The sequence below is a fragment of the Magallana gigas genome, chromosome 4 (assembly GCF_963853765.1).
Source record: "Magallana gigas chromosome 4, xbMagGiga1.1, whole genome shotgun sequence".
Taxonomy (NCBI): domain Eukaryota; kingdom Metazoa; phylum Mollusca; class Bivalvia; order Ostreida; family Ostreidae; genus Magallana; species Magallana gigas.
The window spans coordinates 49,739,803-49,759,798 of NC_088856.1; the positions used below are offsets into that span (position 1 = coordinate 49,739,803).

The 19,996-nt window shown below is 36.7% G+C and overlaps 1 protein-coding gene across 3 annotated transcripts; it reads left to right on the plus strand.

Annotated features, from left to right (window-relative positions):
- The first annotated feature begins 1,437 nt into the window (after positions 1 to 1,437).
- On the plus strand, positions 1,438 to 19,506 carry LOC105331960 (myosin light chain kinase, smooth muscle). 3 transcript variants are annotated; one of them, XM_066082729.1, is made up of 25 exons: positions 1,438 to 1,615; positions 1,763 to 1,954; positions 6,011 to 6,134; positions 6,256 to 6,434; positions 6,556 to 8,585; positions 8,710 to 8,833; positions 8,944 to 9,076; positions 9,203 to 9,378; positions 9,507 to 9,782; positions 9,918 to 11,372; positions 11,476 to 12,117; positions 12,257 to 12,581; positions 12,673 to 12,758; positions 12,894 to 12,926; positions 13,315 to 13,450; positions 13,609 to 13,787; positions 13,879 to 14,090; positions 14,215 to 14,338; positions 14,434 to 14,578; positions 14,672 to 14,844; positions 14,931 to 16,604; positions 16,704 to 16,776; positions 16,955 to 17,223; positions 17,986 to 18,009; positions 18,705 to 19,506. In XM_066082729.1, exons 1-25 carry the CDS (start codon positions 1,444 to 1,446, stop codon positions 18,749 to 18,751), a joined length of 9,003 nt encoding a protein of 3,000 aa, XP_065938801.1. In that variant the 5' UTR covers positions 1,438 to 1,443; the 3' UTR covers positions 18,752 to 19,506. The 3 variants fall into 3 exon arrangements, with proteins under 3 accessions (XP_065938801.1, XP_065938802.1, XP_065938803.1); XM_066082730.1 differs by lacking the exon at positions 17,986 to 18,009; XM_066082731.1 differs by lacking the exon at positions 9,918 to 11,372.
- Positions 19,507 to 19,996: the final 490 nt, after the last annotated feature.

Genomic DNA, 19,996 nt, shown 5'->3' on the forward strand with positions numbered 1-19,996 from the left:
TTCAGGATTAATTTCTCAGCAATGTAGCTTAAACTGTTAAATTAGAAAAGAACTTCGTCGTTTTGTGGCAGAAAAAGTGCTAGTACATTAACAAGCCTCCCTAATGCTTTTGAATAGACTGCTCACTTTAGAGCACTGAATCTGAAGTCATGCAATAATTAGGAGGACTTTAAAAAATCCTTATTTTTTGTACATGATTTGATCATATCACGATATACATGTATTTACCACTTGCGAAAAAAGAAATGAGTGTCACACAGTATATATAATTTTTGAAGTGTGTCATTCAATCAAGGAATAAGGTATCATTCTTTGAGTATTTTGAGGTGATAATTTTGGTCGGGGTGTGATCAAATAAATTATCACCATTATGCAAACCCCTATTGCGCCCCAGCAATACGTCATTTGCATTTATTGGACTGTATGTTACAAAATCGATTCGTAGTGTTATCACAGACAAAGACACTGGAAAATGTAAATATTTGAAGTTGAAGTCTGATATTGTTGTCATTCAAGAGGCTCCAATCCACTTTCGTCTCCACCAAAGCGATTTGGAATACCATGCGATATTTATTGCACATTTACACGATATATTTGATATTTATACCGCACATGCGAGAAAATAATTCGAACAATAGCGTAATTCGCCACATGTTGTTATTTTGGGAAGAACATTAACACACATCACACCTACAATCCGCCAACTGTCTTCATTCAGGTCGGCGAAAATTGAGGACATTTCTACCATATTCTTGATCTCGCAACTCAGTGTTCATTCTAAACCAAGATAACTGTACACTATTAAGAAGAATGAGCGTGGGTACATATATCTGCACTTTATTATTATTTTCTTTTGGCGCAAGTGCGTCATCTTCCTTGGCCGAGAGAAATCTAATAAAGTAGAGAAGGAAAAAATTGAGATGGCTGTGGTTTATCATAAATACATTGTACATAATTATTTCACAGTGTATCTATGGATTTTTGTATGAAATATCTGATATCTGATGATTGAATTCAGCTTTGTTAAGTAAATTATTCTCATTGATGATGAGACTTTAAGATGTAATGCTTGGTTTTTCAAACATGCACAACGATTGTCCTGCTTTCCTCGTACAGTTCTCATCTATCTAATGCATGAAACGGTCATCGCTTGGTTATGGTTAATTTTGATTTTACAATCCCCCTGTATATTCAGACATCCAGTACCGACCTTTTCTCAAAATATACTCATACATTTTAAGACTTCAAAAGCAATAAGATAGTAAAATCAACGATTTCCAACAATTAATATTGAATCACCTTTACAAGAAAAGTCGAACTACAAAGCATGCGGTCAGCATGTAATTGAAGACCGATCCGATTCTTGGCCATATACCATATCTACTTTCATTTTTAATATAGACGCTATGTAACAATAACGGTTCGTTTGACTTTCAGTGAGGCATGTCGGTGGTGAAGGCCGGGGTCCTGGAGGGATCGTCAGATTCCGAAGAGGAGGTCCACGTCTACAAACTGAAGATCCACGACACAGATGTCAAGGACGCCGGGGAATGGAGAGTCGAGGTCGCCGACAAATACGGATCTACGTCCACGGCCTGTAACCTAGCCATCCGCGGTAATCTCTCTCTCTCTCTCTCTCTCTCTCTCTCTCTCTCTCTCTCTCTCTCTCTCTCTCTCCATATTTATAAGATATTATTAATTATGTGTTCATCATATGTGTATCTAATTACTGAAGAAATAAATTCGTTTTAAATTCTCATAGATGATCCTAAACCTAAACCATCTGTTACCTACGCGGGAAAAGTCAGTGACAAGGGTGATAACTCTGAGGATGAAGAGGTCCATCTCTACAAACTGAGGATCCATGACGCTAAGGCTGAGGACGCTGGTAGATGGCGCTGTGAGGTTGAGGACAAGTATGGTTCCGCTTCATCCTCCTGCAATCTTATGCTTGGTAAGAGGACTAACAAGTGAATCTTAATACACCACAGGCACGTATCATGAGGGGGTGGGGGCAGTCACGGTGGGGCCCGGCCTCACACTTTCTCTCGCAGCAACCATTTTTTCTTAAATTTACTTATAAAAAAGTTGAATTATCATGGAGTTGCCCCCCCCCTTTTTGGGGAGTATATAAAATATTGAAATGAAAATCAGGAATGAAATTGTAGTTATAAATATTCTATGCGGCCCCCTCCCCAACCCCTCCCCCACCGATAAGGATTTTGAAGATTTTCACATATTAAATGTTGTTTTTTTTTTTTGGATGAATCTGCCCCCCCCCCTTTTCAAAAACGGTGCTACGTGCCTGCACCAGCATCTTTCATTTAGGTAGTAAGGGGTACAACTTGAGATATCAGTATGGATAATATAACATTACTCTCGAAATACAATAACCTTTCAAATTGTACAGTATAAAAAAACAAAATGAATTTCGTTGTTATGGTGGTGAAAATAAAATGCTGGAACCCCTTGGAAAGCTTCCCTTTTATCAATGGGACTCAGCATTAGTGCACTAAAGTGTAATGACCCCATCGGGGTTTGAATCACAACATGCATATAACTCAGTGACACCTGGACGCTTAAATCATAAATATAAGATAAATTAATTGACTGATAACATTAAATACTGAAGCATATTTCAAAAAGGGATTAGCAAGTCAGTTAATAAAAATTAAGACAAGTAAAACACACATGAAGATTGCAAAATGACGCATGTAACCATATGCATTCGAGGTGTTGTCATACCGTCTGGTAATGCATATGATGAAGATCTATACATATTGCAACAACATTTATGTATGAGGTCTGTTTATAATACAGGTGTCTGCGTTGGCGATTTTGGCATAGAAAATGTTCCTTGGATATTTTTCTTCGATTACACATGTAACTTGCTTCTTGATAATCGGCAGACCGAACAGAGACGCGCTTACGGGAATAAATCGGCCGTTTGTATTTCTTTTGACATTTAGTTAGCATTATAAACTTCCTGTTGGAAAATTTGAAAATTAGAAAGAGCATCGAGGCGAAAAAAATTGTGCTATTCTCAGGGAACCATGCTTCGACGAAATCCAACACGGATTGAACTTAAACTACAGGACATGCAGGAATATCACGACATGAAAAAAGAGAAGGAGAACGAGCAGACGAAACAGCGATTGCTTTCGGAACAGTGCCAAACTCCGACCACATCTGGGATTAATCCAATGTCTAACGTAGATAATCGAACTGTTCACGAACGCATTGGTTACGATCCCAAACCACTGCCGCAGCCCGAGAGAGCTCCTCTACATTAGCTTATCGGCAGGAATTCGTTACAGGGCTGGAACATTATTATCGGTGTAATTGAGCCTCTTGGAAACACTTTGTAGTTATTTTTTGTGATCTCCTGGCTTAACTACATGTTTAGTGGTTTGTTAATTGGTTGACAGAGAAGCAGTATCGCTCTTATTTTCGATGGGCATTTGTGTTTGACCTTTTGAAGATTGGTGATTCTGACATTTAAAGGCCATTAACTTCATTGAGTCGCTAGTGTTTCCATTAGAAAACGAGACTGTTTTATTCTTATGTATGAAGTATGACATAATACACGTATATTATATCCAACCGTGTTCCAAATGGCATATTAAGGCATGTGTTTTAACATGTAAACAAATTGATAATGTATGAAATAGATGGATCTTCAAGAAATGAAAGTTGTTCTTGTTGTTTAATTTATAAATTATTATACTATAATTTACTAAAATTATATATACAAGGACTTAGGTGATAGAGTCATAATGAATATTACTTATACTTTGGAATGAAATTCAAATTCACCTAACATTAGCGAGCTAGGTACCCATGAAAGACTTCGCAAATGTTCAAATTAGTCTGTCGGTCATATTCTTTTCTCTTAAAAAGTATTTTCGATACTAAAAATAAATTTACCAAGAACAATGTGTTGTAGTATAACTTTTTTCTATGGTATGTTATATTTCAAAAAACCAGCTGCTGAAATTTTTTTTTGCAATTATATGAATCATAATAAACAAAAATTTACTTTTGTATCAATTCTGTGTTTTTTAATATTCTTAGCAATTTTGCCCTGCCCTGTGATGAAAATATAAAGAAAGTTAGGATGTTTTGAAATATGGTCTAGTGGAGATTGGCACGGATCATCCCATGTATTTAAACATATCAAACTGAAGAGATTGTTGTTCTCCATTTTATCATGTGATCAATTTTACAGAGTGAGACTTCTACAAAAACAAAATTTTATAATAAAAAGAATAATTAAGGAGTTATTGAGCCTTACTGAGGATAAAATTACGATAAAGGAAAACCTTAAGCTTATCCATTAAAATATTGTCATATGAATATGTGGACAGGGATAAATTTGTCCCTGTTTTAATTTCACCCCTTTCGCCCTCGTTGTTATTGGGTGAATTTAAGACGGCGAAACTGCAAGTGTAGAAGGGCAAAAAAAATGGGGCGAAAATAACCCTGTATAACATATGTTTTATATTTTCAAATTTGTATTTGATAGTGAGAAAAGGAGGTATGGGCACTCGATAATTTTAGGAAAGAAGTTACAGGGTTTATATCTACTGGAAGGATCTCATTCGAAAACTTTTAAATAGCAAGAGTTCATTCCTTTACAATTTACAGACATGTTACAGTGGGTAGCAGATATGGGTGGGGGTGGTTTAAGCAACCCCTTCACACCCAACAATTTAATAACAATCATCATTAAACAAAGTATTGTTTTAGTAAAGAATGGAACTTTTTGTTACTGTTTTGATTAATTTATGTTGGTCAGCTCAACACAGTGAGTTTTCATATTATGAAGTTGTTCTCTCCTGGAATTGCCCCTATAAATCTTCCCATTTTACTGTTTTTGAATTTAGACATACCTCCCCCCCCTCCCCCCTTTAGGGGTGGATGACCATGCCGCCTTGATTACATTAAAAAAAACCAGCCTTACATTTTCTCCATGTCAATACTTCCTTACTTACAAAATAATTATATGGATTACAATTAACCTTAAGGGGCCATCTCAACCCCTTGAAATCAAATACATGTACCAATACAAGAAGATAGACAATTCAAAGGCAATTGTGATTTTTATCTTTAAGCAAATTTCATTGTTCCTCAAGGAATTTAATTAAAAAGAAATAATAAAGAGCAAGTGATGGAGGGGCCATTTCTACCAGCATAATGTTACAATAGGCACATTTTGAAAACCCCCACCTCTAAACAGGATTTAAAGGGGGTCGAAGTCCTCGTCAATTCTCTCTGCCATTTATATAATGGCTCGATCCAGATTTCCAATAAATGCTTGCGATTCCTACACCTTATAGATTTTATCAAATGACTCAGATGAATATATAATAGTGTTGGTTTGTACAAAAATGGTGAGTTCCTTAATTGTGATTGGTATGCAGTAATTTTATCAGAATTGATATCTCATATAATTTAAATTGATTTCATAACTTAATATTTTGTATGGTACTGGTGTTGTGTTGTCCCATTTAATAGATTACTGAATACTGATATGCACAACTTCTAAAAAATTGCATTTTTTTCTTCTCATTTTGACAAAGTAATTAAATTTTGTGTACTAGTATTGGTAGTGAACGCTGTCAGATCTAGTAAATATATTGAGATGAATTTGAATTTCTATGAATAGTATATATATTGCTAAAGAATTATTTTTCTGAATCAGCTATTATGATGTCATAAGAGAATATATAATGCTGGTATTGTCTACAGTTTTAAAGTTTTACTTGTACACGCAACTAAGTTTTGATGTGTAATTTAGGATTGTATTCCTATATTGTTGATACTTGCACATCTAAAGTGTCAACTGATGATCAGTATTTGGTGAATAAAAAAAAAATCTTGGTTTGCTGTTCTTATATCAATATTGATATCTCATTTTGTTATCTTTATTATATGTACACCCTGCATGTACCATAATAATACTGATTAATATATAAACATTGAGCATTTGGGTGTTGGTGTTTCACAGACCCCTATAACAGACCTTCACGGCCTAAATTCGTGACCTACCTGAAGGACCAGAAAGTAGAGGAAGGATTCAGTGTCAAGTTCCAGTGTGTCGTCACCGGAAATCCGGTCCCTCGGATTGAATGGTAAGCGCCATCTTACATCTGTATAATGCATATCATAAAACACTGCATGATGGAATTTGACGTTTAAAGGATTTATTTACCTTTTAACTATCAAAGATAACACCCCGGAATAACGTTACAGGTACAAGGACATGGAGCCTGTAAGCAAGTCCAGCTTCGTGTACACGTCATATCGAGGGGACGGTACTGCATCCCTCCAGTTGTTTTCGCCTGTAGCAGACAGAGACAATGGAACGTATCGATGTGTAGCGAGAAATTCCGAAGGTTCCAGTTATTCCGAGGCGATTCTAACTATTCATAGTAAGCTTTAATATTTTCATCAAATTTCCCAGGTTTAAGTTGATATACAGTAACATGATTAATTTACATGGAAACCAGTGCTCTCTTCTTTCATTAAAAACCCCGTTATTGGCATTTACAGAGCAGATAACGAATGCAGACCTAAGGGACCAATTCTCCATCAGCCGTGCGAGGACAAGGAACGAAGATTTAGCAAACTTCACTGGACACCACGTCTCCAAGTTCCAGACGGCCGAGCGGATGATGCTGAAGTCAGATCAGTACACTTTTGAGACTTCCCCTCATCTGAAAAAATCGGAGCTATATCACCTTGATACCCAATTCAAGGGCCACAGAAAATCGGATCTGTATAGCTCTACTGGTGGAAGAAGAGCAAAGAAGTATGAAATTCCAGATTGGGAGGAAGAAACCTTTGATAAAAGGAGTAGTTACAACATTGAAAATGACTACAGTCCAAGAAAGCGTTACGGAGATGAGTATAAGATCGATTCGAAGGGAAAATCTGACGTTTATAATTTTGAAAATGACTACAAAATCAAAAGTAAATCAGACCTATACAACACTGATTACATGTATGGTGGAAAAAGAGATATTTTGGATGAAATGGACTATCAACGGAAACTGGAATCTAAGAAAACCTACGACAGTTTGACATCTAAACGATCCTTTGACAAAGGATTTGACAAATCGCCATACTCTATTGATATCGAATCCAAGTATATACCAAGACGAAGAGAACTCAGCAAAGAGATAAACCCAGGTTTAAGCTCAAGAGCAAAGGAATTGTCTAGAGGAAGATCAGCAGGCAGTGCTATTGATATCGGTAGATCGAAGTCTGTGTCGTTGGGCCGGGATGTTAGCTCTAGACTTGTTCTGGATGACAAGAAAGGATACTACACTCTTCGCCCCAGACCAAAATCAGTTTCCTTATCAAGGGATCCCCCATTGTACGACAACAGAGCTAAGTCAATGAGCGTTGCTCGCGATTTTGGCATAAAATCTGGATACGAATCAGACAAGGAAGACATGTATGGTGCACCGCGATTCCGACCGAAATCTTCGTCTTTCTCGAGAGAGCTTGACTCTCCCAGACGGACTCGGTCAGCCTCAGTAGCTCGCGATTTTGCTGTAAAACCGGAAACAAAATTTAAGGATGAACATATTTACAACAAAAGAGACGGCAGAGCAAGGTCGATGTCTTTATCACATGAAACAGATGAGCTCATTCGAAACTTACGAGAAAGCAGCGTTGGAAGATCAGAGTTTGCAGACATCGAGGCATACAGAGCTGAGCTCCACAACAAGCAAACGGAGGACAAAAGTAAAAAATCAACTACCTGTAAAAAGAAACAAAGAGGAAAGGAGTTGAAATATCAGACGTTCACAAAACACTTTTCGGATGAGAACAAACCGATTAAAGAGATTAATCCTGGATTGAGTATGAAAGCGAGGGAAATTGTAAACAGGCAAGGATACCGTTATAAAGTTGACCGTGATCTCCTAAACATTTCAATGTCGAGAAACAGAAACAAATCGCGACAGACTGAGGATTCTGAAGAGGACGAGCCCATAGTAAATGGATACAGAAAACCAATAGAGACCCGAAAACCAAAGAGTGACGAAGAAGAAGAACTATCAAACGAAGCTTTCAAAAGAAAAACATATCTTCAGAACCTAGATCGGTTTATAAATCGAGCGAACCAATCCTTTTATGACATAGAGGATAGCGAGGTTCCTTCGTGGAGGAAAGAGAAATTGCAAGATACTGGTTATGATTACACCAGCCACATGGCAAGGAAGAATAAGATTGAACTCTTCGATTTTGACGACATCCGCACATCCAAAGTTGCACTTCGTCGTGATCAACAGCCAAGAAGAGCCCAGTCTGTCGGACCAGAACTAGAACCACCGAAAAGCAAATCTGCAAACACCAGATACAACAAGGAAAGACAGGCCCTTCTAAACCTAGGCACGAACTGGGTCAAGGACAAGCCGCTAGCATTTATTGAGAGACTGAAGAGTAAGTCAGTGCTTGAGGGAAATAGTGTCCTTCTTTCCTGCTTCGTTACCGGTAAAGAGCCGTTTGTTGTACTCTGGTACAGAAGAGGAATCCCTTTGTCTCGCGACGAGGAGGAAAATTTTCATATCAGGGTAACTAGCCAACTTTTTTTTTAAATTAGGAACAAAAATTATGCAATTTATTAAAAGGTTTAGATTGGTCCTTGCAGAAGCTTGGCTTAAACATTTATGTATTTTATTGTATTTTATTCCTTAGAGTAATGCAGGTTTTCTAAGCCTTGAAATACCGGTTGCATCGACATATGATACTGGGGAATATGTAGTGGAAGTACGCAACGAAGAGGGAAAGATAAAATCCAGCTGTTATCTCCAAGTAGAACGTACGATCTTATAACTTAACCGTTTTAAGGCTATTTCTTTTTTGTCAGAAATCATACATTTGATCATTTATGATAATGCATATTCAGTATATTCCTTATATTTGGTTTAGCAATCTTTGATTCTCGAGTTGAATACAAGCAACCGGAATTCATCGAACAAATCCATCACGTTCACGCTAAGGTTGGACAAGCTGCCACGTTCACCTGCAGAGTAAAGGGTACCCCGAATCCTTTTGTCAGATGGTAAGACTTCATGCTAATCATTTCAAACCAACGATGAACAAGTTAACAATTCCTTTAATTAAATATTGATTAAAAACTTTTCAAGTTGCATTAATAGTAATGCTTCATCAACAAATCAACATTTAGGTTTAAAGATGGAATTGAACTCCAACAAACGGATAGAATTAACATTCATCAAGGAGAAAAAGGACAAGCATTCCTCTTGATCCATGACACGGTTGAGCAGGACACTGGGTTATACAAATGCGAAGCTCAAAGCATGGCCGGACGTTGCCGAAGTACAGCAAAACTTCAAATTCTGGGTATGATTAAACGAACTACAAATTCTGGATATGATTAAATAAGAATATTTTTTTTCATTACTAGCATTGAAATCTTACTTTTTTACTAGTAATAAGTGTAATAATCATTTCTTTTTTATTTCTTTTAGAATCCATGGCCGATGCTTTTGATGATGTCTCTTGTAACATGGAAGTAGAGAGAATCATAAGTCAAACAAAATTTGCTAAGGGTGAAGTTGGCGAGGTGTCGATCCAGAAACCCAAAGCTTGGAGAGCTAGTTTAGAAACAACACCAGCAACAGCAACTGCTGAACCATTGACAACTCAGAAAGAAACGCTGAAAGCAGAAAAACAGAGCGGCGTGAAAGAATCTCCATTGAAGGCATCTGAAATTTTGACGGTTTTGGATGAAACACTTAAAGCTGGTAAAGTTCCTGAACTAACCCAAAAGCAAGTCTGTCTAACATACTCCGCGGAGTCTCCTTTTGAATCCAAAAAGTCTGAACTAACATTAACAATTCCTTATTCACAACACAATGAACAGTATTTTACTTCTTTAGCACCACTAGAAATGATTCCTGATCCATCTGCATCACTCGCACCTCTAACAGGTTCTGACAAGGAAACATCATTTACTTCTTCCTCTACCGATACTCCTGTGCAAGCACACTCAATTCCCCTAGCATTAAGCTCTGAAAATGATACACTTTTGGCTATATCAGCGAATCAGTCTTCGAACAACATAGAACAGGTTGATGATCTTACAGCCCGTCAATTAGACAATATACAATCCATGAATGAAGAGGATGGTCAAGGAACAGTCTTGTCAAATTCTGACCAAGATATTGCAAACAAAAACAATAAAGCGACAAATCAGTGTCAGGACACCACAGATAAGGTTGCTGAAGTTACAACCACTCAATTATCCATAAATCAGGAAGGCCAAGGTACAGTCTTGTCGAATTCAGTTCAAGATATTGCAAGCCAATCTCAGAACAAAAAAGAAGATGTTGCTAATTTAACAACCCCTCAATTAGAAAGCATACAACCAATGAGTCAAAAGGGTCAAGATACAGTCTTGTCAAGTTCTGACCAAGCTACTGCAAATGTAAATAAGGAAAACCAAGAATTCCTAGGTGACTCAATTGAACTGTCGTCTTTTAATAATGACAAAAAGACAAATGTTAGTTCCGAAGTCAATGAATCGCCGAAAGAAATTGCTTACGAAACTAAAGCACAGTTTGTTTCAGCCACTGATTCAAATCTTCCGTCATTAGACACTGTATTAAAATCTGATATCGATGACATAAATGCGGTTCATGACACGGGAATAAATTCAGCACCCTCTTCAGATGCTAAGAACGTTGGAGCAATTGTTTCAGCTGATGATATCAAGAGTGATATGAGACAAGAGGTCACCTCACCGCTTCAAATCTCAAGTGAAAGAAACAGGGATAAAATGGAGGCTTTGCCTTCTAAAGATAATCTTGTGGGCATTAAAGAATCAGAACAATTGTTAGATTTAAGTGTGAGCAAATCGATCGACTTGGTTGACCAGAAGAACTCGTCAGAGTTGAGTGGTGACAATATTGATGCAAAAATAGACATTGAAGTGCCAAAAGAAACCCAAAGAGCAGATTCAAATGCAATTGTACAAGCAGATATTGCTGACAAAACTGCATCCGATGTTAACGAATACATTCCAGAATCTTCCAAGCAGTTAAACGAAGCTGCATTACCTCCCGTACCTTGCAACCTTGAAAACGTAGATACTCTTAGTACTGCACATGCTACTCTCGTAGACAAAGAATGTGATCTTTCTCTTACCCAAACAAATGACACTAATGCACTTTCCGAACTGACAACAGCACAAAAAGTAAAACAAGAAAAGAGCACTGATAATAATTTTGAAATGATAACTCCTAAAACGATTAAGGAGCAAAATGCAGAAAATCCCATTCAGTCAGAAAGTGTTGCACAACATGATAAAGATGTTGATAGTATACCAGCTACTGGTGAGTAATTTCTGAATCGAGTTATAACCTCTTTAAGGTTAAAAGAATTCACATGTATTTAGATTCAATCATTTAATACAAATGTTTTTTTATATCTATGTAGCTCAACGTGTGTCTTCACCTATTGAAAAGAAAGTAAAACCAACAGAACAAGATGCAGCAGCCGAAACATCAAAAACGCAAGAAATAACTCCTGAAAACAAACCTGAAAGCACCAAACCTGCAGAAGATATTCCACATACAGATGCCATTGATGGAAAGAACGTTGCTACTGCTGCTGGCGATGAAGTGACTGTAACCGAGGTCAAAGAAACTACAACTATAAAATCTGAACAAACACAAGCTAAGAAGACAGATGTTACAGAGGTCGGGGAAAGAAAAGTCAAGCAACAAAAAGAAGCCCCTATTGATGAAGTATCTGTGGAAACAGAAAAGAGCAAAGGCGTTACAGAAACACCCGTGCAAGCAGAAAAAAAGGAAGACATTACAGATGGATATGCTAAAGCAGAAAAGAAGGAAGACGTTAGAGATGGATCTTCTAAAGCAGAAAAGAATGAAGACGTTAAAGAAGAATCACTAACAACAGTTGCAGCACTCGCTGAGAAAGAAGAGTCAGTACCTAAAGAGGAGGAAAGAGAGCCCCAGCCACCAACGTTTGTCAAGAAACTTCCGGAAAAAATGGATTTAAAAGATGGGGAAGACTTACTTTTACAGTGTATAACTGATGGATTACCAAAACCAGATGGTATAAAGAGAGATATTTTTTTAAACGTGGATTTAAATTTCTGTGTCAGTTTAAGTACAAAATGAGGTCAGATAAAACAGTTTGATAAACCTTTATCGAGTTTATATTATTCAGTACGTATACATTATTTGCTTTGTAGTTCTCTGGTTGCATGAAAAGAAAGCAGTCGAAGCCAGCCAAAATGTTATCATTAAAGACTCTCACGACGTTCACACACTGGAGATAAAAAAAGTATCTCATCAAGTTCATTCAGGATCCTACACCGCGAAATTGATAGGCGGATCTGGCACCTCAGAAGAGGAAGATATGGTATCTTCATGTAAAGTGTTTATCTTGTCCAAGCCCCCTGCTGAACAAAAAACTGTTATGACAGAGGAAAACATTCAAGATAAGGATATTATTCCAGTCGTCGAAAGACAAATATCAACTGATCAAGAAGAGCTGAAATTACAGATACCAGCAAGGTATACATTTAATTATAAATTACCTTCAGATGTTTATTCTGTTCTAGCTTTATTCCTTAAATGTACTTTTTTCTGCTGATTTTAATTTCAGTGTTGATCTTCAAGAAGTTTGCGAGGAAGGTCGATCAGACCCGGACAAAATGCACATTCCAATGGTTTCCCCAACAGGGGTCCAATGTAAGTCATTCAAATACACTATTTATATCTTAACAAGTACTGGTATTTTCACGTTTATCTCAAAATGGCTCGATTGAAAAAATATAGTACAAAGTATTATTATATTCCATGATTATTTGTTGAAATTTTAAACAGGCCATTCCAGCCCTCTGGACAAAGCTAGTAAAGGTATAAGGTTGAAATCCAAATTTACTCTCTCCTTTAAATGGTGTGTCTTTTCCCCGGTAGTCAGATGTAGCGTTTCAGTTTTCTTCTCCAAGAATGTTTTGTAATATTATACTACACTGGTTTGATTTGTTCTCATTCTTTAAAAGAGAATTTTAAAAAAAGAACATTACTGTGTGTATCATAACCTTCTATTGGTATTCCCTTTACCGTTGCCTTCCTGTTTAAGAATCCGTCTTGTTTTGTTTCCACAAAATGTTTGCTTTGTGGGCAGAAGTGAAAAAAAGAATTGATAATAGATAAAGATACGTATTTACAAGCGTATATCAACAAAAGTCCAATCCATTCTAAATGAAAACATCGTTAGAGAATGTTGAAATTGCTTTTTTAGAGGAAGAACTTCCTCCTTCCCAAACCAGTCCCCATTTCACCCAACCATTAGATGAAGAGCTGTATCCACTGGAAAGAGATGAGAACGTCCGAATCCAGTGTGTGGTAGCTGGAGAACCATGCCCAAAAATAGTGTGGTTAGTTCGATTATAACAATAAAAGATGTTATTGCCATCACTGTAAAGCTACAATAATCCTCTGAAAACTCTAAAAGAAGAATTGGCAGTTCTCTTCAAACACGGATGAAAAAATAATATTTTATATAAATTTTGGAACTGCATGAATTTTTATACAGGTTTAAGGATGGTGAAAAACTAGAGCCTTCCAGTCGTATTCGTCTAGAATGGGATCCGGATACCAGGATCGCTAGTGTTCTTTTGAAGAGACTACACATTCTAGATACTGGCGAATATGAATGCATTGTGTATGGTGAAAATGGTAGCTACAGCACTAAGACAACACTCCATGTCAAAGGTACGTTTGATACCATATTTAACTAGTATGTTGTTAAAAAACGAATATAATACAAGTTGTTAAAGACTATTTGTACACCATTACGTTATAGCTCTTGAGATGCAGAAGGTTGAAACTATTGACCGTGATGATCCTCCGGAGAGTGTTCCCCCTAAGTTTTTCCTGTCCCTAAAAGATAAAAAGGTGTTCCAAGGAAAGGGAACCACACTAGACTGCGTCATTAAGGGAGTTCCAGAGCCTACTGTGAAATGGTTAAGACACGGGAAGGAAATATTTCCTCGATCCGGAAAATACCTTCTAACTGTACGTATACACCTATTTACTCAACTGAAACTAATATCAAAGTTTCAGTGTATACAACAGTAGTGCTTTGTCACTATTAGTTCTCAATGATAGTACTCTCAGTATTATTTCTCCTTACTTACAGGCTATTAACCAACAATATAGTTTAACTATCGAAGATTTCAAAAAGTCAGATGAAGGTTGTTACACCGTGGAAGCGATAAACGACTCGGGCACTTGCTCATCCAGCGCTTACCTGACGATGGAAGGTAATGAGATATATAGAATCATTTAATTTCCCTATGTATTTGTTTTTTGAGATGTAATTTAACTACTAGTTTACATATGTCTTCCTAAATTGTAGCGGTTGTTGCTGAAGTTGAGAAAGCACCACTTGAAAATTCGCCTCCAGAGTTTACAAGTAAAATGGAGGGATTAATGGTTCCGGTCGGGGGTGTAGTCACATTCAAATGTTCTGCTTCCGGTTACCCTGTACCAAAATTCAAATGGTAAATTTGATACATGATTTCAAAAATTTAGCATTGGTCTTTCTGTCTGTTTGTTGAACATTTAAAAATTCATTATTTTCTATTCCGAAATAGGCAGAAAGATTTGTTGGATGTGTACCAGTCCAAGAGAATAACTATTGAGAATACTCCTGGAGAAACAACCTTAACAATCAGTGACGTCACACGGCGTGACGGTGGGATGTACGTCTGCGTGGCCAAGAACACTTTGGGAAGAAATAAGCAGACTGTTAAACTCATTGTTAGCGGTAAGGGTAAGAAAAAAACTTTAAATTACATTGTTTGATAATAATGATGAAAAGTATGGTAAAATCATTTGTATTTTTTTATGTAGATGACTGTAGAGAAACCAGGCGCCTAAGTATTTCTGGAGAAATTGATAGGCCTGATGAGCAAAGTATTTCCAAGAGTGACTCGAGCAACGAAATGAACGATGCTGTCGCTACGGAAACAAATCCGAATGAAGTTGAAGAACAGAAATTGATTGAGGAGAAGAAAGATACTGGTTATGAAAAAGTTGAACAAACAACTGTGAGTCAGCAACAAGAAGAAGCGAATACACCAGAGAAAGAAGAACCAGTTGTTGCAGAAGATGCATCACAACCAGAGAACCAGCCTTTATCAGAAGAGATTTCTCAAACGAAAGAAGCTATGACAGAAGAATCAGGAAAGATATCAAAAGTTAAGGAAGTTTCTCCTACTGAAGAACAAAAGGAAGTCAAAGAGGTAGCAGCAAAAGATGTTGAAAAGAAATCAGATACTTTGGATGCAAAAACAGAAATAGACCAGAAGGTGGAAGTACAAGAGAGTCAACCAACCGTCCAAGAAGCAGAATCTTTAAAAGAGGAGAAAGGAGACGATAGTAGAATCACTGAAGGCAAAGCAGCAGCAGCAGTGGAGGAAGAACCAGTTCAGGTCTCAGAAGACAAAATAGCGTCTTCACTTAAAACAGTAGGATCTGAGGCAGAGGTGTCATTGATGGAAAATATTGATTTCGCATCTGTAGAGAATGCTTCATTGATTCAGAAAGAACAAAAACTTGCTGAAAAATCTACTGTTGAAAATGTGGAAGTTCAAAAGGATGAAACTGATAGCCAAATATTGAAAAGCGAGAAGAAAACTGCTGAAGAAACGATGGCAAGTGCCAAGATTGACGATCAAGAAAAAGCTAAGCAAGTAATTGAAAAAGTTTCATCTACCGAAGAAAATGGTATCGATTCCAAGACTACCAAGTCTAGTGAATCGTTAAAAATAGAGAAAGATACGGTCGCTGATACAGAAAAGTGTTCAGATATTGAAACTTCCACAAGCTCAGCGAGTTCATCATCAGAGGAAGGTATAGTGCAGAAATCCGTCCAAACAGCTCAAAGCACGTCTACAATGAAAACAGTTACCGAGGATGTTGAACTCGACATAGATCATTTGGTTGAACAAGCAGAGACAATCCTTGGTGAATCCGTATCGTCAAAATCAGAAGTGCAAGATATGTCTTTCGAAGAAGTGTTAGCAAAATCTGTTTTGGAAGAATCGGTTGCAGAGGCAGCAGGTGAAATGGAAAAAATCAACAAAACTAAGAAACGAAGGCTATCGAAAACAAAGCGACGTTCAATGAGTTTGGAATCTGAGGAGGTTACTGATGAAAATGATGCAGCTGAAAGAACAGCAACGCCAAGTAAAGAGTTAGAGACTGGGGCAGCAACAGAAGTTACTGAGTCGACAACCAAGAAGGAGGTCAGTACGTCACAGAGATCCACGAAGACAAAGAGTGTATCTTTTGAGGAGACTGTTGAAACTTCTGGATCATCTGATGCAGTCGACAGCAGCAGTAAGACATCTTCTAAAACCAGTTCGAAGGCCACGGTATCTGAATCGTTTACAGAAAGTAGTGCGTCTGTAGTTGAGGAAAGTGTTAAGATAAAGTCAGCAAAGAAAATGAGTGTCAGTGAAAAAGAAACCACTTCCGAGTCAACGACCGCAGTTAAAACAGAAAAAAGAGAGATCAGAGCGCGTAAGATATATTTTTTTTTACCATTTACAATTATATTTTGATCTGTTTCAATTGAATATTAATATTTGATATATACATGTATGTGATATATTTTTGAAGTGGATCGAATGATGTCGATGGAAGACGTAAAAGATATTCTAGACGTGGATACACTTAAAATGAATGAAACAAGGTAATCCTAGACACTCTTATACTATCACTGAAACTTATGGACGTAGACAAATGCTGATTATTCAATGTTTAAATAACTATTTAGTTAAATGAGTTACGATTTGAAATTCCAAGTACTTAAAAAGCGTTAATTTGTTTTCTAGAAGTGAAAATTCTTTCATGACTATAATTGTTTATAGAGAGGCTATTGTGGAGCAGAAGACAGCAAGTGGAAAGACCCAAGTACTGGAAGTCAGTGCCAGACGTGTGTCTAAACAGCTGTCTGTGGAGGAGCAGGCTAAGGTAGCCACCCACCGCCTTCACCTCCACCACCCCCCGGAAATCATTGTCCCTCCCGAGAATCAGTTCGTCAGTCTCCATAGCGAGATTGAACTGACTGTGAAAGTCCGCGCGGCACATGGCGCCAAGATCAGCTGGTACCATGACGGGCAGCAGGTTGCCGTTACCGGTAGGTATTGGAGTGTTTTTAGAAAATAATACTTGTGTCATTCAGTTGGCGGCGAATCCTTGATTGGATGTCTAAGATTAGAAGAATAATATAGAAAAGCTCTATCATTTAGTCCCATTTATTTAGTTATAACTTTTTAGTTACTTTTCTGTTGACCTGCTGACAAAGGTTCCATTTTGTACCAGTGTAGTGTGTTCTATAATATTACCTTGAGATTTCCTTTATCATTAGTTGTTGTGAACTTACGAATTCATTCCCCGCGATTGGTGCCTGTAAGACCGTTATAAAGCCATATGTTCGGCATAGCTTTTGCTACTAAGTAAACACCTCATACACAGAAAACATTTGTGAAAATACGTACGTCAGAGCAGTAAAGATGCTAATCATGTATAGCGGTATATTTCAGTTCAAACTATACTAATTTCCTTAATGACTCATTAGTTCCGATTGGTTTACTGTAATAGAAGAGACTATCCATTGATGTGAATCTTGGTTTTATGTCCTTTAGTACACTTCCATTTTTTCGCGTCATTTTTTAGTCAGATTGAAAAAAAATCTACATCCTTTTTTCAAAATCTTCTTATATGATATAAGGAGGCAAAATCAAATATTAAAATTAACTTAACTAGTTTAATGCACGTTAGCATGTTATTCTATATATACCTATGTTTCTCTTTGTTTAGACTTTTGACCCATTATCAAATACTTGTTTCTTTTTATGTCTTGTTGTTTATTTCACATATGCATACCGTTTTATTTAAGAGAAGGCACTTAAAGAGATATATGGTAACTATTTTTTTTTCTTGTCGGATTCGGCATCGAATTGCATGGCAATGATAATATATAGATTTGTTGTCATATTGCACTCATAAAAAGCTTTCATTGATAAAATGGCTTTGCTTGAGTGCAGCAGGCATAAACGATATGCATATATACGCTTACATAATTTTGGTAAAGATTTCATTTTGGATGTTTCGAATAAATTGACCGAACGTCTCTTCCTTAAAAAATCGTTTATCTATCAGTGTTGATAATATTAAGTAAAACCGTCAGACAATGAAATGAATTAGACAAAACCAATTTTGGAACGTAAATGTAATTTGTTTGGCAATCGGCTGTGGTATGTATGCATGTGCGAGTCATCCTTGCTATAAATTTAGTCAGAAGGAATTTATGACTTCTGTGTACATTTTGAATATCGTGCTTTCAGTAAGTTAGTATTGTTTTTTCCTGCTTCGAGTTGTTAGAGTATAACGCTATCGGGCGCTTTTTACAGTATGGGATGAGATACCGGTATAAATGCATCGTGCTATTTTCAGTTTGTTTGCTTGTTAGAAATAAATTATGCAAAAAATACAACCGAACTGTGTGCATCTTCTGATACATTTCTCATTTTAGAGACAAATCTATTCTAATTCGGAAAAAAAAACACACTTTACGTATCATCGTTTATTTCACATGATCTTCTAATATGTTTTCAGGCGAGCATTACGAGTTGATGGACGAAGAAATTCCAGAGGACAAGTAAAGAAAGATGTCTCGCTGTCTTATTGATGTGACACATTACCCATCACCAGCTCACGTGATAGAGGCTTCAAGGACGATTGGTCAACATTTGGTCACACGTTAGACCATGTAATACGCTATTCATTGTTTGGTGCTTATACTTCTTTCGTTCAAATTTCAGCGTATCTACTAGTTACTGAAAGCGTACGCTGTGCATACTAGTCTTGATATATGTATGTGTTCGACGTACATTACGCTTATAAAAAAAATTATATGTCTTAATAATAACAGATATATAATCGTTACCCTTTTATTACACTACAAGTTTGTTGTACACTTGTATGGATATTATATTCCCCTTTGTGCCATTCCACTTATCCTTTGATCTTATTCCTGTCCAATTAAAGGTGTTGTGATAGCAGTTACTTCTCAATTCCATATACATGTTCCCGATATCACAACAGTTGTGTATTCTTATGTTCTGTTTTGTTCTGTTATTTAGAGTTTCGTTTTTTGGAATCCGTTTTCAATGCTCGTTTAAAGCAATACTTCTTGTAAAGGGTTTTTTGTGATACCCATGTTAAATAAACTATGTATGTGTTTGAAGATTCTTGTGAAACCCACGTTCGATTTTCAACAGTTCTTGTTTTTATATATCCAAAGCATTAACTAGAAACTAAAACTTGTGATAAATTTTGTAGCCTGTACTCCAACAGATATCTTGTTTACGATTTTACTCTCTGGATTGAATCTGAATAAATACTAGAGGAAAAGTAAGCTTTCTTCGTTTTCTTTCCTAGCCTTTCTTGTCCTCATTAACATACAGTTATATCCTGTGATTATTGTCGGAGGCTCCCTCTTGAATGTATATATATCTAATGTACGTTAACGATTATGGTTTCGACAGGTTTTAAACAATAGGGTAAAAATAAAACATTCTGATTGGCGCTCATAGTTTTAACTTACTATGAATTTTTATTATTAAGCAGCAAATTCTGACTTTTCTGTCAGATATTGAATTAGACGGTCTGAGGCACTTGAGCTGTGCACTATCAAACAGAACAAGCAGTTTGGCGCTTATATTTTACTCAATTGAAAAATTTTGTCTTTCTTTGCCAATGGGCCGTTCTTGCAATCGTTTTATTTCATTTACATTGCACTATTTAAAATATAAGTTAACGATTAAGACAAAATAGATCAGTTTTAAATTCACATTAATTATCAACAAGTAAATAATAAGATCACCATTTAAACAGTAAAACAGTTT

What these genes read in the sequence shown, in the direction of transcription:
- LOC105331960 (XM_066082729.1), top strand. Translation starts at nt 1,444, where the DNA reads ATGTCGGTGGTGAAGGCCGGGGTCCTGGAGGGATCGTCAGATTCCGAA. An exon ending in CCATGCCCAAAAATAGTGTG is followed by an intron (nt 13,451 to 13,608) that starts GTTAGTTCGATT and finishes ATTTTTATACAG; the next exon opens with GTTTAAGGATGGTGAAAAAC. An exon ending in CTTAAAATGAATGAAACAAG is followed by an intron (nt 16,777 to 16,954) that starts GTAATCCTAGAC and finishes AATTGTTTATAG; the next exon opens with AGAGGCTATTGTGGAGCAGA.